This window comes from Salminus brasiliensis, chromosome 14 (assembly GCF_030463535.1).
Source record: "Salminus brasiliensis chromosome 14, fSalBra1.hap2, whole genome shotgun sequence".
NCBI classification, from domain to species: Eukaryota; Metazoa; Chordata; class Actinopteri; order Characiformes; family Bryconidae; genus Salminus; species Salminus brasiliensis.
Window position 1 is genome coordinate 35,069,999 of NC_132891.1, and position 26,460 is coordinate 35,096,458.

Genomic DNA, 26,460 nt, shown 5'->3' on the forward strand with positions numbered 1-26,460 from the left:
AAATGGAGCGGAAGTCTTGGCACGCTGCAGCCACACACTCCTTTATCTTCTGCTGATACTACACAGTTCTGGCACGCTCGCCTGGAACCATGCTGCAGCACCCTGAGCGAAGTGTGTGTGTGTGTGTGTGTGGGTGGTTGTGTGTGTGTGTGTGTGTTTCAGGGCAAATGTTCCATGTTTTTATTATTATTTTTTTTTTTTTAGGAGCAAAACCCTTTCTTTTTGGTTCCTGAGGTTAAGATTAAGATTAAGGATCTACGGACCGGTTTCTCTGACCCGGATAAAGACTAAGCCCAGACTAAACACATTTTCAGTGGTGAAACACAGTCGCCATAGCAATTCAGGCCCAGACTAGACTTAAGCACTTGGCATTGTTCACTTTATTTGACATAATCTGGAAGGTGTTCTTTATATCCCCTCAATATCACATGATAAATGGAACAATGAAATGGACAAAAGTATTGGGACACCTGCTCATTTTTCTTAAATTCAAGGGTTTAAAAGAGTTTCTCCTGCTTCTGTTGGAGTAACTGTCTCTACTGTCCAGAGAGGAAGGCTTTCTACTAGATTTAGGAGGTTTAGCATTGATGTGAGGATTTGATTGCATTCAGCAGTCAGGATGTTGGATGATGATGATCAAAACCCCGCCTTATTATCCTCAACTCCCCAACTTACCCCAACAGTACTGGATGGAGCACCAACTATCCTTCCACTGCTCCACAGCTCCTCAATGCTGGGGGGGGCTTTATACCCCTCTGCTAGCTCACGCCTGGCAGTAGGCAGCATGGTGCTGATAGATTTATGCTTCTGCATAGAGTCCTATGCTATTGGCAGTACTTTTGTACAGAGTGTGTGTGTGTGTGCATTTGCACATCAGTGTCAGCAAAGGGTGCAACTTAAACTAAAGGAATGCATTCATTAGAAGGTGTGTGTGTGTGTGTGTGTGTGTGTGTTTTCTTATTGTTGGGTGCTTGACTGTTGCTATCTATATGGATTAGTCTCTAGATGGTTGGTTGAGTGTGTAAGTCTTCAATAAAGCCAGCTGCATGTATTACACACACACACACACACACACACACACAGATTCTCCACCTTTTTATCCTCTCTCTCTCTCTCTCTCTCTCTCAGGGTGATGTGTATATAGAGGAATGTGCAGTGTTGATGGGGGTGTATCAGCAGAGTGTTTACTGAAATGTTTCCTCATGCTTTTTCCTGTGTGTGTATGTGTGTGTGTGTGTGTGTGTGTGTGTCTCTCTCTCTCTGTGTTGTCTTGTTTTCCAGGGAGATGAAGGCCCTTTGGGTCCACCTGGCAAACCTGGGCCCACTGTAAGTATCTCCAGTCCTACCAGAGAGTGTGTGAATGTGTGTGTGCTCTCTAATTTCCATTGCATTCCATGGCGTAATGCTTACTGTACCTATAACATGGGCTGTGTGTGTGTGTGTGTGTGTGTGTGTGTGTGTGTGTGTGTGTACGTACATGTGTGTGTCTTTCAGGGCAGACCTGGAAGGAAAGGGTATCTAGGCGAGGCGGGGCCTGAAGGACTGAAGGTAAAGATGGGAAGGTTGTGGGGGTGGGGGTCGGGGTATGGGGATACTGAGGGGTACTGTTGGGCAACACTCCAATTCTGGAGTCCCAGAGAGCTTAACTGGCCCCTCCCTCCCCCTCAACCCATCAACCCCTTTTTTTGCAATCCGTACAACGGTTCGATTTTCCTTTTTTAACTGAAATTCAGTGCATCTCGAGGAGCTGAGGAGCCGAGGAGCTTGCCTCTGAGAAAGGCCATGCAGGGTCCTGGCTGGTGGAGGGGGATACCAGCTGGATAATTTGCATAGTTGGGAACGTGGTCTACCAGTTTTGACACCAGTCAGGCCAATATTCTCCAGATTCATCCTTAGCCCCTCCTCACTGTAGTGTTATGTTGTTTCCTGGCACTCGCCTGCTTCCCTCGGCGGTGTGAAATGCATCTGGGTGATTTATGAAGTTACACCAATTACACCAAGTGTTCCGTTTTGGGCGTCAGCCTGCGCTCCCTTTACGCCCGGCACGGCTCCGTTGGTAGTAAATTTGTTGCACGGATCGTTATGACGGCACAGGAATTCTCCCGACACTGTCATTAGCTGGTAATAACAACACTCGCAATGAGAGAGCTCGCTCCACAGCAGGCATTGCCATGTGCTCAGATCTCCTGTGATGTTGGTGGGGGTTCAGTTTGGACGCTTCAGAAGTTAGATTTGAAGTTCACACGTTTGTTTGTTTGTTTGTTTGCTTATGATGCTTCATGTTTACAGGGTGAGGTCGGAGACCCAGGGAACGTCGGGAAGAGTGGCCCTCCAGTAAGTCTGCCTGTTTTAGATCTTCCTCTGCGGTTCGGTGACGCGTCTGGTGTCCTGCCGGGCTCCTGACCTAGTTTCTGTACATGAAAAAACACTCGCTGCCGTTCTGGGCTTTCTCAGCCCTCGCCGATCCGGCGCAGCACCTCCGCTCTGCTCCGCTGCATCCGAATCTGAACGCGGAGTGGTTTGAAGTTGGAGGAGATCCGCTCCGTTTGTTTTCTTTGCCGGGACGTTTGTTTGGGCTAGCCGTCTCCACTGAAAGGAGCTCCACGCTATGCCGGACGCGTCTGGGAAAAAGACGGACAGAATGTGTACATCAAAGGAGCCTCTTCGCTTTGTGTCCGGCTCTGAGAACCGGCTCCGAGAACCGGCTCCAGCGCTTCTCGGCTCTGAGAATGAGTTTAGCGATGAGCTGCAGAAGGTCGAGGAGTGGAGCGTCACGTCACGAAGACGACGGGACGCCTGCACTCATTCTTCAGCCTTTTGCGTGATGAATAGGCTGTTCTCATGAAAGGGGCTTCTGCTGTCAGCAAGGGACTCTCACGCCAGACGTACGTCTCGCACTAGAACAGGAATTCCCGAAGGTGGAGTCGGACCTTGTCCGTCTTCTGCAGCTCTGTGATTTGTACAGTGTTTTACATGCTAATTCCAAGAACTAGGCTCGTGTGTCCGTGCTCAGTCTCACATGTGTGAGGGATTAGGATGAGGCCGCAGTCCTTCAGTCGGTCTGTGGTCAGACACAGATCTGCAGCTCTCCAGGCTTCTCGGGAACAGCATGACATCAGGCGGTTCCGCTGCTCCACAGCTCCAAGCTGGAGGGCTTTATACCCCTGGCATTAGGAGGCATGGTGCTGCTTCAGAGACAGTACTTCTCTACAGGGACTAGACACAAGGGGCGTCCACAAACTTTTTTCCAATCCAGTCGGAGGAGGACAACCAGGCCCAGTTGCAGTGTAGCATTTGGAGTGATGGAGCTCCATGCAGAGATGAGCTGGAGGGGCACAGCTAATCATCCAACATCAGTACCTTACCGCACCAAAGCTCTCGTGATTGCTGTATGCAGTCAAATCCTCCTCACAGCAATGTTCCAACATCTCGTATAAGGTCTTTCCAGAACAGTAGAGGCTGTTACTGCAGTAAAGGAGGACAAACTCTCAGCCAGTGCCCTCGATTTCAGAAGTAATGCTTGTGATCAGCAGGTGTCCAAAAACTTTTGCACAAGAAATCAAGCCAATTTTGGGAGCTTAGAAATGTTGGCTGGTGAAACTGGTGGAGTTGTGAAATTGGACGATGACGATTTGCCGAATGGCCGAGCTGCAGTAACCTACAAAGCCAGCCAGTCAGAACACCAAGAAATACTTCTGATGATCCACATGGTTTAATTAATTAATTAATTAATTTATGAATTCATTTTATATTATTAAAAAAATGTTGCTGCCAATTAACCCACCCCTTCATAGCTCCCCCCTAGCACTAGCAATGCTCCTGACACTAGTAGGGTAAGGACTTAGCACATGAGGTCTCCTCCTCGGCCAGTTGTGCTCTCTAGGACTCCGGCTGCTGATGGCAAAGCAGCATGGCTCTGGATGACCCTCGCTACTGGTCTTATCCTCTCGTGGCTTCTGTACCATTTAGATTCAGCACTACGTATCGATAGCCAGTAGGCCCAGGTGTCAGGGTGATGTGGTCAGATCCAGGGTGACCCCCCCCCCCCCAGACAGTGAGTCTTTCCTCTGTCAAAGGCTAAGGGAGTGAAGTACGTTTGAGAGACAGAGAGAGAGATCGGAGAGAGCGAGAGGGAGGAGTACGAGGCAGGGCGAAAAGCGAGTGACTCTCAGATGAACCTGTAGAGTGGCGAGATGTTCGGCTGCAGAGCTCCCGTCTCTCTAAATCAGCTCCTGCGGTTTTACAGCCCGAGACGCTCCCTGTCCCTGAGTGTGCTTCACTTAAAGGATTTGCGCTGCGTCCTGCAGATACCCCGAGCCGCGAGGTCGTAACTCCCAAGCGCTGCTTTAGACGGCGATGACGCGTGTATCGTTCCTCTGGGATCACAGAGAACCTTGCGTTCAAGGTTATGTCAAAGAAATATACGCTATGTGGACAAAAGTATTGGGACATCTGCTCATTTCTTCTGAAATCAAGGGGGTTAAAACGAGCTGATCCTGCTTTTGTTGGAGTAACTGTCTCTACTGTCCAGAGAAGAATAAGGCATACTACTAGATTCTGGAATAGAGCATTGCTGTGAGGATTTGATTGCATTTAGTCATGAGCGTTAGTGAGGTCAGCACCTCATTCCTGACTCCCCAACTCATTCCAAAAGTATTAGATGGAGCCCCATCATCCATCAATCCAGAGAACACAGTTCCTCCACTGCTCCACAGCTCAATGCTGGGGGGCTTTACACCCCTCTAGCCCACTCCTGGCATTAGGCAGTACCTCTCTACAGGGACTGTGTGTGTGTGTGTGTGTGTGTGTGTGTGTGTGTGTGCATTTGCACATCTGCGTCAGCAGTGGGTGCAGCTTAAAGTAGCTGGATGCTTTCATTAGAAGGGATGCCTGGAAGGGGAGCTGAACTTCACTCATTTGAACAGCGTCTATATACTTTTGGGCATATAATGTACACTGTATGTCCAAATGTTTGTGGACACGCCTTCCAGTGAATGCTTTCAGCTACTTTAAGCTGCACCCATTGCACATAAAAACACAGCTTGTCTAGTTCCTGTAGAGAAGAAGAACTGCCAATAGAATAGGACTCTCTGGAGCAGATCAACACCATGAACCTACTGGCACCATGCCATTCAGGGCGTAGGTTAGAGGGGTATAAAGCCCCCCAGCGTTGAGCTGTGGAGCAGTGGAAGAACTGTGTTCTCTGGATCGACAATGGTGATAATGGTGATTGACTCCAAGAAAAGCAGGATCAGCTCTTTTTGTAAACAGTGAATGGGCAGATGTCCCAATACTTTTGTCAAAGTAGTAAATGGGAATAATAAGTTTCCAGCAGTTGGAGCCATGTTGTAGAAAACATCAGTAACACCTCCTCTATTCATCCTGCTTTTACAGTACCCCCCCCATCGCACCCCACCCCTACCCCACCACCAAATTAATGATCACAGCCTGGGGGAAAATAAGCGAAGGAAAATATCACTATGGAAAATGACGTGTTTTCCTAACTACTGTTGGGCCGTGTTCCAGCCCAGGCAAAGGTAGTAGGTGGTTTCTGACAATCGGTGTGTCGTGAAGGCACCTCTATAATAAATCCTGGAGATCCGGGCTCTCTCAGAACCCTGGAGGGTCAGCGTGAAAACAGAGGAGCAGCTCCGTACCAGCTTTTAGAAAACGATGTAAATTATGGTCACTGTGTGTTTACTCGGAGTGAGCCACATTCCCTGCCAGCACTGATTTATGCTCAGTCAGGGTTCAGGAGTTCACGGGTTCAGCTTTTGCACGTTGCGTTCAGCAACCTTTTGCTATTCGGCCCTGATCTCTAGACGTGTGCATCGTCTGGACATGTGAACACGACCCATCTTTCATACGATACCTCAGCCTACCTTTCCATCGCCATTCAAGATCACAACTTCCTGCGTATAGAGGCTATATATATATATAGCATTGCTGTGAGGATCTGATTGCATTCACTGGCAAGAGCGTTGATGATCCCCAACTCCTCAGCTCATCCCAAAAGTACTGGATGGAGCTCCAACATCCATCATTACAGCTCACTCCTGGGGGGGTATATACCCCTTTCATTAAAGGTGGTCCAAAAATTTGGCAGCATAGTGTATTGGATTGATTTGACAATACAATAATCCATCATTTTAAATTGTGTAAATAATCAAAATTTGTTTATAAAATGTTTTGCCATTTTTTCTTAATTACCTCTTATTTTTAATCAGTAAATTTTATCATAGTTATTGCTTTTAACATTTTGATGCTAAGGGTTGAACATATTTTAAATATTTGTGTTATTTTATTACATTATAGTATGATTTTGTAATATAATGTAATAAAATAAAAAACAATTTTGCAATTGTATTATGCATTATAGTGTATTTTTATTACATTTAAATTTAATTTATTAGTATTTTATTTTAATTGTATTATAAATATATTTTTTGTTATATTTATTTTATATGCGTATTTATTTTGTTTAATGGAATTTTACTAATTCCATGTTCTGTGGTATTTTACTAAACTATATAGTATATTTTTGTTATTTTTATATGGCAGTCATATGATAGTTATTATTTATTTTCTTATTTAATTTTTATTATTTTATGTATATATTAGTATATTACATTGTATATTTTTATTTTTTACACTATATAATTATATATATATATAATGATTTAAGAGAGAGAGATGATATTCTGACCACATTTCATCTTTTCTCTCTGGGTGCGGTGTGTGTATAGGGACCAGTGGGACTGATTGGACCTACAGGTGTGGTCGGCCCACCTGGGGAAAAGGTAAAGCAGCCTCAGTCCTCTTTAACTGCTAAGACAGACAGCCAGACACTAGCTGACCGACAAGTAGCTTCTTCCAGAGGTGATATAACCACTGTCAACCAATGAAAGCCACATGGCCTGTCAGAGGAAAGCAGTGGACATGGCGGTCACCCTAAAGAGACCTGACCAATCACAGATTGGTACATTTGTCCAGTGTTTAATGATTGTCCTGAATTCTGTCTCTCAGCATTTTACTCAGTCTGAAGAGAATTTGGTGTCACAGTGTTGTTTACGTCACTGGATTTCTGTGTTTCTGTGTTCTGACAGGGTGATCGTGGTCCTGCAGGGCCTTTAGGTCCACCTGGGGAGAAAGGCTCTGGGGTAAGAACAGTTAACACTGCTCCAATAGGCTGAATCTAACACGTTATTGATGGCCAGGCTTTCACAGGGAGCTCAGGGGGTCAGTAGATGTGTTCCTAGCCAACTCTAAAATTCTCCTGACTCACTTTTTTACTTCTACATCTCAGTGTGATCAACAGTTCATGCTGAGTTCAGCCTCAAAACCATCAGCAAATGATCTGCAGCTGAAGCTGATAAATACTGTGTGTAAGATGTTTAGTCTGTGGCTCCGCCCCCTTCATCTGAGCACTGAGGCCTTGCTGGGATTTAAACTTACAGTTTCCTCGCACCTGATGATGAGCAGCAGTTAGACCGTAGGGCCGGTCTAAAGCTGTGAAATTACACCACATTACAACTGTACAGAACTGTACACGGCTTCACAGCTCTAGAGTGGAGTGACTGTCTAACTGCCTGCTTTTGGAGAGACTCAGGAGATCATGAGTTTAAATGCCATCAACACCCATAACAGCCCTCCATGTTCAGGAGCCAGAGAATAGGAAGGCCTTCACTCTATTTATTAATGCCGTTTCTCTCTGCTTAAGGGTTATCCAGGCTTGCCAGGAGGTCCGGGTGATGTGGGTCCACAGGGTCCACCTGTAAGTCCTGCTTATGTTTGCACCTACAAACTGTGTGTAAAGTGAGGCTGGTTCCTCACACACAGATCTTACTGAACTCACTTGCTGACTAGGTCCAGTGGCAGTGTCCTCTGTCAGCTTCAACATCAAAGACTAGTCTTAAATCACTATGAATTATATATATATATCGTCCACTATGAATTGTGAAGTGTTCACTATGAATTAGTCAGCATCCTCTATGAATTGTAAAGTATCCACTATGAATTAGTCAGCATCCACTATGAATTGTGAAGTGTCCACTATGAATTAGTCAGCATCCTCTATGAATTGTAAAGTATCCACTATGAATTAGTCAGCATCCTCTATGAATTGTAAAGTATCCACTATAAATTAGTCCGCATCCACTATGAATTAGTCAGCACCCACTGTAAATTGTGAAGCATCCACTATGAATTGTGCAGCATCCACTATGAATTGTAAAGTATCCACTATGAATTAGTCAGCATCCACTATGAATTGTGAAGTATCCACTAGGAATTAGTCAGCATCCTCTATGAATTGTAAAGTATCCACTATAAATTAGTCCACATCCACTATGAATTAGTCAGCATCCACTATGAATTGTAAAGTATCCACTAGGAATTAGTCCGCATCCACTATGAATTAGTCAGCATCCACTATGAATTGTAAAGTATCCACTAGGAATTAGTCAGCATCCTCTATGAATTGTAAAGTATCCACTATGAATTAGTCAGCATCCACTATGAATTGTAAAGTATCCACTATGAATTAGTCAGCATCCACTATGAATTGTAAAGTATCCACTATGAATTAGTCGGCATCCACTATGAATTGTAAAGTATCCACTAGGAATTAGTCAGCATCCACTATGAATTAGTCAGCACCGACTGTAAATTGTGAAGCATCCACTATGAATTGTGCAGTATTCGCTATGAATCAGATCTGAATCTTTGTGTCTCTTCCATGTCAGGGTCCGCAGGGTCCGAGGGGTGCTGCCGGCATTCCTGGGTCGAAAGGAAGAAGGGTAAGAGAGAAAATCCCACTCCCATTCAGATCTCTGTCCCAAGTGTCCGGGGAATCAGTTAGCGCCCCCTTTTGGATAGCAGCTTTGTGGCCTCACGCATCTACTACACTTCTGCTCAGCTGCAGACTGAAGCTGATATGGAGTCGGCTCTGGGCTCTGTGTAGAGGGACAGCATGTCTGTGGACTGAGCGCTGTGTGTCCACAGCCCAGTGAGACCCCTAGTGGTCAGGATGTGAATGACAGCTGCCTTGTGACCAGCTGTTTCATCAGGGCAGCTGGGGTTCGTCATCAAGTCTACCACAGATATCATCAGTAGAGGAACCTCTTAAGGTCCTTTTTAGAAGACAAAGGCTCCTTGAAGGTTCCTGGAAGGTTCCTCAAAGCACCTTAAGAGGTTCCTCCACAGTTTCAAACGAAAGGACCCCTGAATAGGTGTATAACAGCTGCATAAACCACATAAAAGCAAGTAGCTGATTGGATGTCAGCTGTGGATGCATATTTCTGCTTAATTACATTGTTAATTATTATTGTTAATGAATGAATTAATCTTAATAATGTTAATTACAAATGTAAGCCGGGTCATTCAGAGTGAGGTGTGGTGTGAAATGCTTCGTTCTGGAGAGCATGTCCCAGTCAGAGTTGCTAACAACAGTGGTGGTGAATGGGACTAGTCTGAGGAAGCCTGAGACACGCTGAGAAACGCTGCATTTTTGCCTGCTCATGGTGGAGGGATACGTGCAGGGTGTGGTAAGGCAAAATAGTCCCAAAGGAAATGTGTTGTTTCCAGAGTTTCTATTAATTTACCATCGTCATTATTCCATATAATACTCAGAAGACTTGCATAGGTTCACTGGTGAGTTTGGATAGTACATACAATGGCTGTATTTAGGTTGTTGTCATGGCGACCGACGCCTGGTTGCATTGACCTACACTGTAAATGAAAGCGGATCGGTACGTTTCCTTCATTTCACACCAAAGCAAAGCGGGAATTCTGACGATATATAAAAAATATACAATTTTAAAAAGTCTATTTCAAAATATGGCATTTGACTTTACCCAGAATGCTGCATTCCTGCTACATGAGGGACATGTGGGGGCCAGGCGAAGTCACGCTAGTGCTGAATGTATATGTATTTGTGTGTGTGTGTGTGTGTGTGTGTGAGAGAGAGAGAAAGAGAGAGAGAAAGACTACCTTAATTTATAGCTTCATTAGGTATCTTCCATCTGATAGTACAGGAACCCTGCAATTCCCATATACTGTTATTTACACATGGCAGTACTTATTCAATCCCCCACACACACACTCATACACACACACACACATTTACACACATGTAGGTTGTTTAGTCGGTAACTAGCTGCATGACTTCCTTTCCTGTTTGTTTGAAGGCTGCTTTTCTTGAGTGAGGCTGAATAATGGAGGTAATGGTGGGGCCTCTGGGTGGGATCTCCAGGCACAGATTAAACCTAACTTTTATTTTGAGTTGTCAGGTTTACTGGGAGTTCTCTCGTAAAGACCTGCTCAGCCTTGCACTGAGGAAAGGATTGGGAATTGCAAGCATGGGAAGACATGTCAGGGATTTAGCAGTTAGCATTTAGTCCAACATTTAGCATATAGCCTTCTTCTAAAGACATTAATTGAGTTAGATTGAGATACAGTACCATACTTTCACTATAGTACAGTTTCAGCTCTGTAATTGAGTTAGATTGGAATACAGTACCATGCTTTCACTATAGTACAGTTTCTGCTCTTTTAATTGAGTTAGATTGAGATACAGTACCATACTTTCACTATAGTACAGTTTCAGCTCTTTAATTGAGTTAGATTGGGATACAGTACCATACTTTCACTATAGTACAGTTTCAGCTCTTTAATTGAGTTAGATTGGGGTACAGTACCATACTTTCACTATAGTACAGTTTCAGCTCTTTAATTGAGTTAGATTGGGATACAGTACCATACTTTCACTATAGTACAGTTTCAGCTCTTTAATTGAGTTAGATTGGGGTACAGTACCATACTTTCACTATAGTACAGTTTCAGCTCTTTAATTGAGTTAGATTGGGATACAGTACCATACTTTCACTATAGTACAGTTTCAGCTCTTTAATTGAGTTAGATTGGGATACGGTACCATACTTTCACTATAGTACAGTTTCAGCTCTTTAATTGAGTTAGATTGAGATACGGTACCATACTTTCACTATAGTACAGTTTCAGCTCTTTAATTGAGTTAGATTGAGATATGGTACCATACTTTCACTATAGTACAGTTTCAGCTCTTTAATTGAGTTAGATTGAGATATGGTGTCCATACTGTGGGATGTAGCCGTAGATTCAGGTCCAGGTTCGCATGACTAAAGGCCAACGAATGAGTTAGGTGCCTCACAGCTGAATAAGAATGGCACTGTTTGAGGCCCGAGGTTGGTGCAAATGGCGGGATTGTGTTCCAGCAGTTTTCAAGAAGACGGGTAGACGGGCTGGTCGTTAACAGGGCCGGTGTAAAAACACGGCTCACTTACCGCTTCTGAACAAACGCTGAATGAAGCATTCATTACTCCCAGCTTCACAATGTGAGGATTTGTCTTCAAATGTTTTGAGAAGAATAAAATCACCACACCTCTCTCGCTCTCTCGCTCTCTCCTGCTCTCTCTCTCGCTGCTCGCGGCTCGTCGTATTTTGACTGGCGTGTGCCCCGGGCCCGTTGATTGGCTGGCTGGACTGAGGCACTCGTTAGAAAGAAGGCTCTGATCATTTATATGCTCCTTCCTGCTGGGAAATTCATGGGAAGGGTGGTTTTATGGCACAGATGTGTGTCTGAAGGCAGGAACAGTGTGTGAGGGGTGTGAGGTGCTCTCCTAAAGAGGACTGCTCTGAAGCAGGTCTGGTGATGCTGGTCTGATGAGTCCAGTCTGAGTCCAGTCTTAAGCTGAAGCTCAAAGTGGAAGGTGGTCAAACGGTCAACAACACTTTTCCTTCTCTGTTCGTATCAGGGGCCGAGAGGACCCGATGGACCTCCTGGAGAGCCAGGAACAGAAGGCGGCAAGGTGACGTCACTACACAGTCTTATTGAGCGGCGTTTGACCGTTACACCAAGCGTGCTCTCAGAGTCAGCGTGATCCAGCATGAAGAACAGAGCTGGGCAAGACTAGAGTATCCAGAATGAATTTGGAGCCAATCAGTATCCAGGCTGTATTTCAAACCTGAATATCCAGAGTGAATTTTTAATAACAATAATTTATAATAAAATGAAGATCTAGAAGGAAGTTCTAATAACTTTAATATCCAGAATAACGCTCTAACATGCAGAAAAGTTTTAATAAAATTAATATCCAGAATGATTTTAAAATAAAATGAATATCCTTAATACAGCTCTAAAAGCATTAATATCTAGAATAAAACTCAAATATACAGAAAGAATTTTTAATAAAAGTAATATCCATAATGAATTTATAATAAAATGAATATTCAGAATTAGTATTTAATAAAATTAATATCTGGAATGAATAAAACAAAATAATACCCGGAATGAATTGTTTAATAAAATTAATATCTGGAATGAATTTTTTTTTATAAAATTAATATCCAGACTGAAATAAATACATCTAGAATAAAATTTTATCAAATTAATATCTAGAATTATTTTTTAAATAACATGAATATTCAGGGTGAAAAAAACAAATACATCTAGAATAAATGTTTAATAAAATGAATATCCAGAATGAATAAAAAACAATATCCAGAATGATTTTTTGATAAAATTCAATTGGAATTGAAATTAAGCTTTAAAAGTATTAATATCCAGAATTACAGAATTAAAATCCAGTATGAATTTCTAATAAAATACAAATCTATAATAATTTTCTAATGACAATAAATATTCCTAATACATTTATTATTAATAAAAATGAGTATGTAGAAAGTCTCAAAGGCAGCTGTTGATCTGTGTGTGTGTGTGTGTGTGTGTGTGTCTTTCTGTGTGTCGTTACAGGGGGAGAAGGGTGAACCTGGGAAGAAAGGAGCGCCTGGTTTTATAGTGAGTATCTCTCTCTCTCTCTCTCTCTCTCTCTCGTTGTGTGTGGGCTGCTCTCGCTTTACCCACACAATGCAAATCCTGAGATTAAAGGAGTAGCTTGACAACCCCCCCCAGCCCCCAGCCCCCCCCCCCCCTTACTGAGAGTGTACCTCATGCCAGCTCATGTTTGGTGTCTGAAGTTTAGCTGCAGTTTTACCCTGAGAGCTACGAGGCTAATGTAGCTAACAGGTAACAGGACCTTATAGCCCACCAATTAGCATCCTGTGGTTTCTGACCCTGTACACTGTGTAATATTCACAAACAGATACATTCAGGCTACTGTGTGTAGCGTGTGGCTACTACTCCTCCATGTACACTATATGGACAAAAGTATTGGGACACCTGCTCATTCACCATTTCTTCTAAAATCAAGGCTATTTAACAGAGTATCTCTTGCTTTTGTTGGAGTAACTGTCTCTACTGTCCAGAGAAGAATAAGGCTTACTACTAGATTTTGGAATAGAGCATTGCTGTGAGGATTTGATTGCATTCAGCCACAAGAGAGTTAGTGAGGTCAGGATGTTCGATGATTGATCACCACCCCACTCCACCTCATCATCATCCCCAATTCCCAACTCATCCCAATTAAAAGTACTGGATGGAGCTCCTCCACCATCATTCCAGAGAACACCGTTCCTCCACCGCTCCACAGCTCAATGCTGGGGGGCTTTATACCCCAGTAGGGTTTACGGGTGCAGTCCTGCAGAAACCCCCTAACCTTGTAGTGGCTTCATGCATTTTTCTGTTGTGTGTGTGTGTGTGTGTTTTACAGGGCAAAGCTGGAGGTCCAGGGAAGAGAGGCAACCCAGGACCACCGGTACGTACACACTCCACACTGCACCACCAAACTGGAGCCGTCCTGCCACTCAACCGTGTTCACACACACTTGAGCTTTCAGTGTGACTGGCGTTCAGTACAACAGCTCACAGAGGTGGACAAGGTGTCACTCATGCACACTTCACACACACACACACTTCACACACACCCTTAGCAAAACCTCACCTTCGCTCTGTCATTACCCTGTCATTACCGTTTCACTCCTATACAGCGCTATAGCTGGGTGTGTGTGTGGGGGGGGGGGCGGATGGGGTGGGGGGTTGGGGGGAGGGGGGTATCAGAGTGCTGTAGTTGTTAAACTAAACCAGACTTTTAATAGCCTGGGGATTTTCTTTCCCTTCCCTTCGCACGCTCGCACTCTCGCTCGCACTCTGCGCCTTTAAACCCACAGCGCCATCTAGTGCCAGACACACAGCCTTTAGAACTGAGTCTGATACACAGAGACCTACTGAGGTTAACCCTTACCCTGAAGCTGTACATCACAGACTTATGTAATTGCATCATTATGCTGGATGTTTTATTTACAGTCTTAGAGTCTTTCTGACTTTTTTGTTGGAAAAGTTGGAAAAAATTAAAAAAATTATGTTTTTTAATCTGCAAATTTTGTGATGTAATTTTTTAAAATTCAGATCCTATAAAAATAGCCACTGTTTCTACATACAAACACTAATTATCTGCACTGTCCAAAACAAGTTCCTTCATTTGTTTTAATAAACTGCAGTTCTAATAATTCTAATAATGTTTTTTATTTAGAATTTTTAACACTGATTATAAAATAGAAAAAAGAAAAATCAATTATATCAGCTTTTTAAGATGCATATCTGAAGAGCCTGCAGTCTATACAAGGCAGTCAGAAGAGCTGTAAGGCTGCTGCCCCTCATATTTAACCCTCCTATCAGTGAATAAGCAGCGTATGACTGTCATCTACCTGACAGGTGTGTGAATGTGTGTCTTCTGATTCTTCTGTGTGTGTGTGTGTGTGTGTGTGTGTGTTTTGTAGGGTGTTTCAGGTCCTCCTGGCAGTACTGGTGAGAAAGGCCCACATGGTGAGCCTGTGAGTATCTGCTTTACACTTTTCATTTTTGAATTTATCGCTGCTCATTTGGTTCAGATTCATTTGGTTCAGATTCATTCGGTTCAGATTCATTTGGTTCAGATTCATTCGGTTCAGTTTTTTTGTCAGTTTTATTTCCTTTAGTTTCTTTTGATTCAGTTTCATTCGATTTGGTTTAATTTAGTTTTAGTCATTTCTGTTTAGTTCAGTTTGATTCCGCTTAGTCTGATTCAGCTCAGTCTGATTCAGCTTAGTCTGATTCAGCTCAATCTGATTTAGCTCAGTCTGATTCAGCTTGGTCTGAATCAGCTCAGTCTGATTCTGCTTGGTCTGAATCAGCTAAGTCTGATTCTGCTTGGTCTGAATCAGCTAAGTCTGATTCAGTTCAGTGTCACTCAGCTCAGTCTGTTTGAACTCAGTCTGATTCAGCTCAGTCTGATTCAGCTCAGTCTCATTCAGCTCAGTCTGATTCAGCTCAATCTGATTCAGCTCAGTCTGATTCAGCTCAGTCTCATTTAGCTCAGTCTGATTCAGCTCAGTCTGATTCAGCTCAGTCTGATTCAGCTCAGTCTCATTCAGCTCAGTCTCATTCAGCTCAGTCTCATTCAGCTCAGTCTCATTCAGCTTAGTCTGATTCAGCTCAGTCTCATTCAGCTCAGTCAAATTCTGCTTAGTCTGATTCAGCTCAGTCTGATTCAGCTCAGTCTAATTCAGCTTAGTCTGATTCAGCTCAATCTGATTCAGCTCACTCTGATTCAGCTTGGTCTGATTCAGCTCAGTCTGATTTTGCTTGGTCTGAATCAGCTAAGTTTGATTCAGCTTAGTCTCATTCAGCTCAGTCTGATTCAGCTCAGTCCGATTCAGCTTAGTCTGATGCTTTTAAACAGAGTAGTTTTTTCTCCAGAGACTGACTGCAGGTGTGTGTGTGTGTGTGTGTGTATAAACAGCATGTGATTATATTTTTATTTACACACTTCCACACTGCACCAGACGGGTTCTCTGAGATGGAACCCGTGAGTGATGTGTTCACAGCACAGATGGAGAGCAGAGCTTCATCACTGCTGACTGATCTCCTAAACACAGCTGATCCAGACTGAGCTGCTCTGCTCCTCAGTTCAGACGTCTGACTTCCTTTAGTCCAGGATTTGTTGACCAGGCTGGTGGGATGAAGATGTGAGGGGCAGTGTGAAGCACTTAGCTTCAACTCCTGGCATTTCCTGTGCTGTGTGTGTGTGTGTGTGTGTGTGTGTGTGTGTGTGTGTGTGTGTGTGTGTGTGTTTTATATCAGCTAGTCCAAACATGTAATCTCTCTGACGGACCCCCAGCTGTGACAGGCTGTGTAAAAATACACAGAGGAGCCAAAGCTGTTTGATGTGGCAGCGCTGTTTTTCCATTCACACACACACACACACACACACACACACACACACACACTCACACACACATACTCTCTCACACACAAATACAAACACATAGACATTGTAATATACATAAAATGCACATGATTTTTAGACACAACACACACACACGCCTGCCTACATACACACTTAAAAAGCAGTGGATTTGAGACACAGCACACACACACACACACACACACACACACGTAATCCCTGATTCTGTCACAAACACAAACACGTAGACGCTCATACACATAAACACAGGATTTTAGGATGTGTAAACACACACACACACACACACCCCGAGGTCTTTGTTGAGAGTGCAAGTTCATTCAGTTCAGTTCAGATCAGTTCGATTTGCATTAGGTTCAGTTTTATTGAGTTTAGATGAATCAGTCAGTTTCTGTCAGTTCAGTTTCTTTCAGTTTGATTTTGTGTTACAGTTTTATTCAGTTTATTTTAATTCAGTTTAGTTGAATTGAATTTTGATTTAATTCACATTTATGCTTTGATCCAGTTTCTGTTTCATTCCGTTCAGATTCACTCAGTTCAGATTCTGTTTTTTCAGTTTGATTTGGTTTGGTTTCAGTTGTTTATGCAGTTCAGTTCTATTGAACCTTTATCCAGTTCTTCAGTTTGATTCAGTTTAGTGTTCTTTTCATTTTCACTAACATGGTTTCACTCAGTGTAGTTTAATTCAGTTCAGTTTCACTCAGTGTAGTTTAATTCAGTTCAGTTTCACTCAGTTCAGTTTCACTCAGTGTAGTTTAATTCAGTTCAGTTTCACTCAGTGTAGTTTAATTCAGTTCAGTTTCACTCAGTTCAGTTTCACTCAGTGTAGTTTAATTCAGTTCAGTTTCACTCAGTGTAGTTTAATTCAGTTCAGTTTTACTGGGTTTAGTTTAATTCAGTTTAGTTTTACTGGGTTTAGTTTAATTCAGTTCTGTTTTACTGGGTTTAGTTTAATTCAGTTCAGGTTTTGTGGGTTTAGTTTAATTCAGTTTAGTTTTACTGGGTTTAGTTTAATTCAGTTTAGTTTTACTGGGTTTAGTTTAATTCAGTTCAGATTTATTTGATTGTTTTACTGGTTTATTCAATTAAATTTGATTCAGTTCACTTTTATCTGCTGTTTTTTAAACCAAGAGCAGAGCGCTCACAGTTTTAGCTGATCAGTCCAGAGACTACACACACACACACACACACACACCTATGCCCCTGTGGTCATTGTTAAAAGTGCCCCCCATCACACTTCCTCTTGCTAGTGATTTGCTCTGTCAGCTGATCCACACACACTTCGCCCGAGCGCACACACACACAGAACCCCCCCATCCTCTTTATTTGAGTTAGGCAGTGGAGTAGAACTGTTTATGCTGGGTTATGGGAAACCACTGCGTGCTGGAATGACAGCTTATGCAATCGTGACCTGATTTTAATGGGCCGTTTGTGTGTGTGTTGTAATTGAGCAGGGAGCTAAAGGGCCTCCGGGGGACCCAGGACCGGATGGAGAGCAAGGACATGAGGTAACGCAGACACTTGCTAAGCAGAGACTGCAGGAGATGAGGCTGAGTTTCTCCTGGCTGGAGCTGGAAAGACTAAATGATGTATTTGAGTAAGATTAGATTATGTAGCTGTTTCTCGCTCAGTGGACAAGATAGAGAGAGAGACAGGCGAGTGATTTAGAGAGAGATACAGCTCCACACAGACCCTAACAGCTCTACACACACCCTATAAGCCCCAAGGCAGACCCTATCAGCCCCAACACAGACCCTATCAGCCCCAACACACACCCTAACAGCTCCACACAGACCCTAAGAGCCCCAAGGCAGACCCGAACAGCCTGAAGGCAGACCCTAAGAGCTCCACACAGACCCTAAGAGCCCCAAGGCAGACCCGAACAGCCTGAAGGCAGACCCTAAGAGCTCCACACAGACCCTAAGAGCTCCACACAGACCCTAACAGCCCCAAGCCAGGCCCTAACAGCCCCAAGCCAGGCCCTAACAGCTCCATACAGACCCTAACAGCCCCAAGCCAGACCCTAAGAGCTCCACACAGACCCTAACAGCTCCACACAGACCCTAACAGCCCCAAACCAGACCTTAACATCTCCACACAGACCCTAACAGCCCCAAGCCAGGCCCTAACAGCCCCAAGCCAGGCCCTAACAGCCCCAAGCCAGGCCCTAACAGCCCCAAGCCAGGCCATAACAGCTCCACGCCAGACCCTAACAGCCCCAAGCCAGACCTTAACATCTCCACACAGACCCTAACAGCCCCAAGCCAGGCCCTAACAGCCCCAAGCCAGGCCCTAACAGCCCCAAGCCAGACCCTAACAGCCCCAAGCCAGGCCCTAACAGCCCCAACACAGACCCTAACAGCCCCAAGCCAGGCCCTAACAGCCCCAAGCCAGGCCCTAACAGCCCCAAGCCAGGCCCTAACAGCTCCACGCCAGACCCTAACAGCCCTAAGCCAGGCCCTAACAGCCCTAAGCCAGGCCCTAACATCTCCACACAGGCCCTAACAGCTCCACACAGACCCTAACAGCCCCAAGCCAGACCCTAACAGCCCCAAGCCAGACCCTAACAGCCCCAAGCCAGGCCCTAACAGCCCCAAGCCAGGCCCTAACAGCCCCAAGCCAGACCCTAACAGCCCCAAGCCAGACCCTAACAGCCCCAAGCCAGACCCTAACAGCCCCAAGCCAGGCCCTAACAGCCCCAAGCCAGGCCCTAACAGCCCCAAGCCAGGCCCTAACAGCCCCAAGCCAGACCCTAACAGCCCCAAGCCAGACCCTAACAGCCCTAAGCCAGGCCCTAACAGCTCCACGCCAGACCCTAACAGCCCCAAGGCAGACCCTAACCCTAGGGTTCATAAAATCCAAGCAGATCTTATCTGATCAAACTGTACCTTTTTTAAACAGCTGAGTGTGTGTACACCCATAAAGACATGTTTGAATTGCTCTGTGTGACAGGGGCCTCCTGGACCTGAAGGAGAGCAGGGGCCTGCTGGAGAACCTGGACCCAAGGTGAGAAATACTTTTGAGGTTTAAAACTTGTTCTCAACATCCCTAATCACAAACACAGAATGACTTCTACAGAATCGCGAAATCATTATCGAATTATTGCCGAGTGCAGCTTCCCTGGATTAGGAATACGGGACCTTTTGTTTATAAACGAAAGGAAAATTCACGGGTTTGATAGATTCTATCCCCGCTCTAAAACCACATGGTCCTGAAATACGCTCTAAACAGGAAGCCTGTAAAGCAGAGAACCTCTGATGTGTTTATGGAAAAAGCATTGTCATGATGTAATAGATTTGCCATAAGCTGATTTTATTATTTTGTGCTGGGAACTGATTGCATAACCGAATTACAGGAGCAGCTCAGAGGAGTCAAGCGAACTGCTTTCCATAAACCATCTCACCGAACTGATCAGACCGGGTTTTACTGAGCTTTTATGGAGCTTTTACTCATGGGAAACCTTGAAGATCATGAGTGGCTGACAACTTTACGGGAGAAGCTAAAAACCTCCTTAATTTTCAGTGGAAGTCAATGAATTTAATTCCAGTCATTTTGGAGCATTTCTATTGATCCAATCATCATGAAATTCTAAGGCTGTATACAGAACAACTGCCAGATTCGATTTATGTGAAGCACAAATGGAGATACATGTTTTTTGCAGTTTAAAGCTGAGACACCAGGCAGGTTGGCCAAGGAAAACAGCAGCAGGTAGCATTGTCCAGGGTCATCGAGAACTTTCAGTGATCACCAAGGACCTCCACATACAGAAGCCATACTAGAAGAAGTTAGGCAAAGATCATGTTGAGCCACAGAGGTTCTGGAACCAGGTTTTCTTGAGAAAGAATAGATATCCTCCTCATGGTCTAAAACATACAACCTCATCTGTCAAGCATGGTGGCGGTAGTGTCATAACTTGAGTTACCATAACTGCTTCTAGATCAGGTTCCTTAGTGATAACTCATGGTGGTGGTGTCAGGATGAGTGGAGACGTCTACAAAAGCCAACATGCAGAGAAATGCATCCATCTAATCAGGTGGAACTTCATAATGCAGCAAGACAACCACCCAAACCTGGTCAGGTCAATCACTAGAACCTATTTCACCCCTAAAGAGGAGACTGATGGCAGACCCACCTACCATAAGCAAACTAAAGGTTGGGCAGAAGCCATGTCAAGCCTCATAGGTTCTGAAACCAGGTGTTACCTCTCCTAAGGATGAACCTCGGCTTCAGAAAGAGCAGATCTTCTCATGGTACAAAACATACAACCTCATCTGTCAAGCATGGTGGAGGTAGTGTCGTGGCTTGAGGTGGCATGGTGTCTTCTAGAACTGGTTCATTAGCTGTATCAGGATGAGTGGAGACGTCTACAAAAGCTAACTTGCAGAGAAATGCATCCAATCTAATCAGGTGGAACTTCATCATGCAGCAAGACAACCACCCAAACCTGGCCAGGTCACTCACTAGACTTTCATTTCATCCCCTAAAGAGGAGACTGATGGCAAACTAAAGGTTGGGCAGAATCCATGTTGAACCATGGAGGTTCTGGAACCAGGTTTTATGGACCGCTGAGACCTCTACTGAAGATGAACCTCTACTCGAAGTGATGAAAAGGCCAAAAAGAAAGAAAGAACAGATCTTCTCATAGTCCAGAACATACAACCTCATCTGTCAAGCATGGTGGCGGTAGTGTCATGGCTTGAGTTGGCATGGTGTCTTCTAGAACTGGTTCATTAGCTGTATCAGGATGAGTGGAGCTGTCTACAAAAGCCAATTTGCAGAAAAATGCATCCAGCCTAATCAGTCCAGAACATACAACCTCATCTGTCAAGCATGGTGGAGGTAGTGTCATCTACAACAGGTTCATTTGGTCATCATGCAGCAAGACAGCCACCCAAACCACAATCACCAGACCTTAATTTCACATCCGAAAGAGGAGACTGATGGGACACGCCCCCCCAGCACTTTTTATATCTCACTCTTTCTCTCTCTGCAGGGTGAAGTGGGTCCGATGGGTGCAGAAGGGGAGCAAGGACAGGAGGGCTTAAGGGTAAGTCCGCAATCTAGGATTGAAGTCCGTGGATAAGCCCCTCAGCTAGTTTTTGGCTGAACCCGACCCCCTGGAGTGTTCTTGCTGGTTTTACACTTACACACAGCTCTAATCCAGGGGGCTGGGGGGGGGCTTTGCACTGTTGAGTCTGCTGTAGTGTGTGTTCAAAAACACTCTAAGCAGGCTTTAAGCTGAAAATGGAGGTTAGATGCTCTCAGAATGTGGGATGAGACCACGGATATGAACATCATGCCAATTTCAGCCATTAATTATTTTCACGCTGAGAACGAGGGACGCAGCCATGTCCTCCAGAATGTTCCTCATGAACCTCCATTGACACATTTTCCATAATCGTTATATCTCAGGGGCTTCCAGGTCCAGCTGGAGAAGACGGACCTCAGGGCAAGGATGGGCCGAAGGTCAGTGAACTTCACTTCACTTCATCAATGTAACCATTCATGTAGGCTCTTGTATACTTACGTCCCATGCTTACACCACTCCATTCCAACATCAGGGTGAACCTGGTGACCGTGGGCCAATGGGAGAGACTGGGGAAAGGGGAGAAATCGGTGACCCTGGACCTCCAGGACCTGCCGGAGAGCCTGGTGTGAAAGGATTCCCGGTCAGTGTAGCTTAGCACACAGGAACCATGGTTTTACTCATGTAATTAACGCTAACTTACCCAAATGTCATCTGATGTCATGTTATATGTCAGTACCAGCTTTGTCCAGCAGTAAACTAGAAGGTGTAACAAGATCTAAGATAATACACAAGTCTGGAGGTTCCACTCGTACCTTTTTCAACCGTTCCTAAAATGGAAACCTAGTGATGTAGCACTCGGATCGACGTTGGCTCCAGTGATATGTCCGGAATGTACTTGCCTCCACTTGCTCTTTATACAAGCGTCTGCCAAACGAATTAATGTAAATGTTTCTTTAGTAGCTAACACGGGTATGTTTCCATTAGGGACCAGAAGGGAAACAAGGGCTACCTGGCAACCGCGGCCGTCACGGAAAAAAGGTAACGGATCATTTTGTAATGTGAAGATCAGCCAAGTTCCTCTGCAGATTCATCACTGCCAGCTCAGCTCAGCTCACCTAATGGAAAAAAAGAGAGAAAAGCCTCTCCGTCCATCATTTGTCTTGTATAAACAGCCAGGGTTATGCACACATTCGTTAATGTGCATGTGTATGAAGGCAGTTAGTAGATTTACAAGAATTAGGAATTGAAATACTAAGAAAACCGTTGGGCCTAGAATTGCACCTTGGGGAACGCCTACAAAAGCCGACCTCATTTATAAGCATGGATGACCCAGTTCAGCTTTTGCAGCATAGAAGGAAGTTACTTAGATGAACCTGCTGCCGAGTGTTGCTGACTGTACCCAAAGCATTTGCGCAGTGCCGTGTTATGCTAACGAAGAGTCAAAGCAAGTTTTTTTTACAGATATCCTTTCTTACTGTTTGACTTGTTGCAGTGAAAATCAGGCCTCGGGAATTCGTAGCTTCTTTCCACGAGCCCCCTAGTGGTCATTGGGCTGGTGTACTGGTGTAAATCTAACACAGATTAGTGTGGAATCCATCAGAACTTTTTGAGAACCACTATATAATATATTTATTGCTGTATAATAGTTGCACACAGCTTAAGTTCTTGTTGGATGCGCTGTATTTTCCCTATTAAAGCTTATTAAGCTGTAAGTAAGCACTTATCATCACGTGGAAAGAGCTTAGAGCTTCCACATTATCAGCCTGTGGAAATGATGGCTATACATTTATAACCTCAGCGGATGTCGTTTCCCTTCAGGGTGATCGAGGTCCCCCAGGTCAGCCAGGTGAGCCGGGATCCCCTGGCGATATCGGACAGACCGGAGAGAGAGGACTGAAAGGAGCTCGCGGGACAAGAGGACCACAAGTCAGTGCCTTTTACATCCATGTCGTCTCTCTTTTTGTCATAGTTTCTGCGTCCAGATATTGTATTAAGCATATATGAGGTCTGAGGTTGATCCCGAGTGCTGGACCTACCAAAGAGGTGTCGATGGAAGCGAGGGAGGCTATCCTTAGGCTAAAACAATCCAAAGTGGCCAAATCAACGATCCAACTCGTGTAGCGAGATGTTCTAGCCTGGCCTGGAAATCAAGCCCAGGCTACTGCAGGAGGGCCAGTGTTGTTATCCACTATGCTACACCACCAACCAACCTATTGATTGCAGTAGTCTATTAAAGAGACACAAGGTCATAAGGTCAGGAGACCAGCCATTGCTGTGAGGGTTAACACACAGCCAGGGGGGTCATATGGGGGAAGGGGGGTATAAGTTAGGACAATTCTAATTCTATTTTTGATGTTTTTCACTTTTTGGCATAATGTGAATCTGGCAGCTGTTCTTTACATCATGTCCAAATTTCACGATAAATGGACCAATAGAAATGCTCTCTCTATATATATTATATTAATATACATACTCCCCAACTTGTTCTTTATGAGGCTCTCTCGTGCACTGCTGTCCTCAGAGCCAGACGCTAATTGCAGTAGTATTAGTGTCCGATCCAAAAAAAAAAGCTTTGAGGAAATTGTCCATTAGTTCCCCATTCAGTTGATTTATTGCTGTGAAATTGTGGACAGGCCAGCGAGGAACCAGGAACCAATCCAGTCCTGGCCAGTTTTATCACAGTACTCTTTATTAAAGTACACCATGAAGAGTAAAGGGTACAGTAAAGTGACCTGGCAGGTCTCTTTTAGGCTGTCCCCTGCTGGCCATCACACTTGACCTGGAAAGAGGAAAGCCAGGACTGGAGCTACTACAGTCTTTCTGACCTCTGGCTGTTAAAATCCAGCTAGTCTAAATATTAACGGTGTTTGGGCTGAAATCAAAGGATCCTAATGGGGTATTATGGCCTTTCTTTTCCTCAGTAAATCCATTAAGGGCTGTTAGCTACCCAGGAGTTAATCCTGTTCTTCTGTACACAGTGATTAACCACCCATTGCTCCGGTGGCCTCAGGACAGAACGTGCGAGCTGCAGTTTGCCTTTTAGCTCAGGGATGTGCGGTGGAGCTGCACGATACAGGCTGAACACATATTGTGATCACGCTGCTGAATACTGAAAGACAGACAGTTATGTTGTGTCGCTCTACAGGCAGATGGAGAGGTCTGAGAGAGTGAGGTCGTATTTAAGCAGAAAACAGAAGGAGTTTTGCAGTAGGAGATGATGTACAGCAGGAGCGGCTCTCCAAATGCTTCTGAAGATGTGTCCACAAACTTTTGGCCAAAATGTGGGGTGCCAAAACCTTGGTCCAAAAGCTTATCCCGTACATTTAGCAAACAGAGCTGTGTCCACAAACTTTTGGCTAAAGTGTGGGGTGCCAAAACCTTTGCCCAAAAGCTATTCCATTACTTTTAGCTAACACAGCTGTGTCCACAAACTTTAGGCCAAAATGGTGCCACAACTTTTGCCAGAAAGCTCTTAAGCACATTTGACCTAACAGAGCTGTGTCCACAAACTTTTGGCAGAAGTGTGGGGTGCCACAACCTTTGCTTGAAAGCTCTTAAGTACATTTGACCTAATAGGGCTGTGTCCACAAACTTTTGGCAGAAATGTGGGGTGCCACAACCTTTGCCCAAAAGCTATTCCATTACGTTTAGCTAACACAGCTGTGTCCACAAACTTTCGGCCAAAACATGAGATGCCACAACCATACCCTGAAAGCTCATTAAGTACAGTTAGCTACCAGAGCTGTGTCCACAAACTTTTGGCTGAAGTGTGTGGTGCCAAAGCCTTTGCCTAAAAGCTCATCCAATAGATCCTAATGTAGCCACGTCCACAAACTTTTGGCCGAAATGTGGGGGTATTTAGGCAGGAAGCAGAAGGAGTTTAGCTGTAGGAGATGATGTACAGCAGGAGCGGCTCTCCGAATGCCTCTGGAGCTCAGGAGACCCCGGCCGGCAGACTGCACTGCTTTTAACAGATCTGTCGAGGTGGCAGTCCGGAGCTCTGCGCCAAACACAAACTCTGTACGTGTGTTTTGTCCATTACTTTTCAGGGTCAACCAGGAGTTATGGGACCTCAGGGGGAGCCGGGAGTGGAGGGGTACACCGTGAGTTACATTTCCTTTCTCCTAAAACGCACACACACACAAATACACTACATGGACAAAAGTATTGGGACACCTGCTCATTCACTGCCTCTTCTGAAATCAAGGGGATTAAAAAGAGCTGATCCTGCTTTTGTCGGAGTAACTGTCTCTACTGTCCAGGGATGAAGACATTCTACTAGATTTTGGAGCAGCATTGCTGTGAGAATTTGATTGCATTCAGTGACAAGAACGTTAGTGAAGTCAGAATGTTTTTTTTTTTTTTATGATCATTCGCAAAAGTACTGGATGGAGCACCACCACCACTATCATCATTCCAGAGAACACAACTCTTCCACTGCTCCACAGCTCGATGCTGCTGGGGGAGCTTTATACCCCTCTACTAGCCCACGCCTGGCATTATTAGGCAGCACGGTGCCGGTAGGCTCATGTTTATCGGCTCCAGAGAGTTATAGATTCTTAATTCTTAACTAGAAGGGGTGTCCACAAACATTTGGCCATTTAGCGTACATCTCACACTCACAGTTAAACACCTGTGCTAGTTTTCTCCATTCACTTGAAGGGAGGGAGTCAACCGGGGGAGTTAGGTCCTCATGTGGACTTACCAGACCAGAAGGTCCCGGGTTCCATCCTCTGGATCAGCAGTAAGTGAGGGATGGAGGTTTAGCACTTGAGCATTATGGGACCTCTCCAGCAACAGACTCTGTACCCCACCCTCAAACGATGAAGCTACAAGTTTGAGACGACGTCCTGATCTGACTCCTGGCTCTGAAGGATATCACCGGGGGCCAGTTCTTCACAGCTCATCCTGTTACATCTCGGCTTTTGGCCGGGTCTAAATGGCTCTCTCACTGTTTCGCTGCACTTTCAGTGATTTAAGCCAGTCCAGAAGCCAGCAGGATCAGGTTGCTTTTGGAAAGCGTGGTCCTGTTTATCTTCTGCACAGTGGCACAGAAGGCTTTTTTCCATCGGCGGTGGATTTGGCTGGGGTTTGTCTGTTAGGGAGTGAATCTTCACTGTAAAAGTAGCACATCATTACAGTGTGGAACAGATTTGATGTAATAGTGACTAGAAAAGTGCCTTTCCTTCAGGTCATGCAGCTAAAGTGGTTCTCCCTCTGGTTGCTGTGGTATAGCCGTAGGCTACGTTTGGCTAAA

The 26,460-nt window shown here is 44.7% G+C and overlaps 1 protein-coding gene across 2 annotated transcripts in view; it reads left to right on the forward strand.

Moving 5' to 3' along the window:
- The window catches only part of LOC140577354 (uncharacterized), a 113,606-nt gene that overhangs the window by 66,158 nt on the left and 20,988 nt on the right, over positions 1-26,460 (forward strand). Inside the window, exons 22-40 of one of the 2 annotated variants that reach the window (XM_072697286.1) lie at positions 1,282-1,326; positions 1,495-1,548; positions 2,290-2,334; positions 6,747-6,800; positions 7,107-7,160; positions 7,721-7,774; positions 8,745-8,798; positions 11,793-11,846; positions 12,791-12,835; positions 13,647-13,691; positions 14,712-14,765; positions 17,626-17,682; positions 19,127-19,180; positions 21,168-21,221; positions 21,587-21,640; positions 21,736-21,843; positions 22,188-22,241; positions 23,022-23,129; positions 25,253-25,306. In XM_072697286.1, the coding sequence (XP_072553387.1) occupies positions 1,282-1,326; positions 1,495-1,548; positions 2,290-2,334; positions 6,747-6,800; positions 7,107-7,160; positions 7,721-7,774; positions 8,745-8,798; positions 11,793-11,846; positions 12,791-12,835; positions 13,647-13,691; positions 14,712-14,765; positions 17,626-17,682; positions 19,127-19,180; positions 21,168-21,221; positions 21,587-21,640; positions 21,736-21,843; positions 22,188-22,241; positions 23,022-23,129; positions 25,253-25,306 (1,101 nt within the window). The remainder of the gene's footprint in view (positions 1-1,281; positions 1,327-1,494; positions 1,549-2,289; positions 2,335-6,746; positions 6,801-7,106; positions 7,161-7,720; positions 7,775-8,744; positions 8,799-11,792; positions 11,847-12,790; positions 12,836-13,646; positions 13,692-14,711; positions 14,766-17,625; positions 17,683-19,126; positions 19,181-21,167; positions 21,222-21,586; positions 21,641-21,735; positions 21,844-22,187; positions 22,242-23,021; positions 23,130-25,252; positions 25,307-26,460) is intronic. The other variant, XM_072697287.1, reaches the window with a different exon arrangement.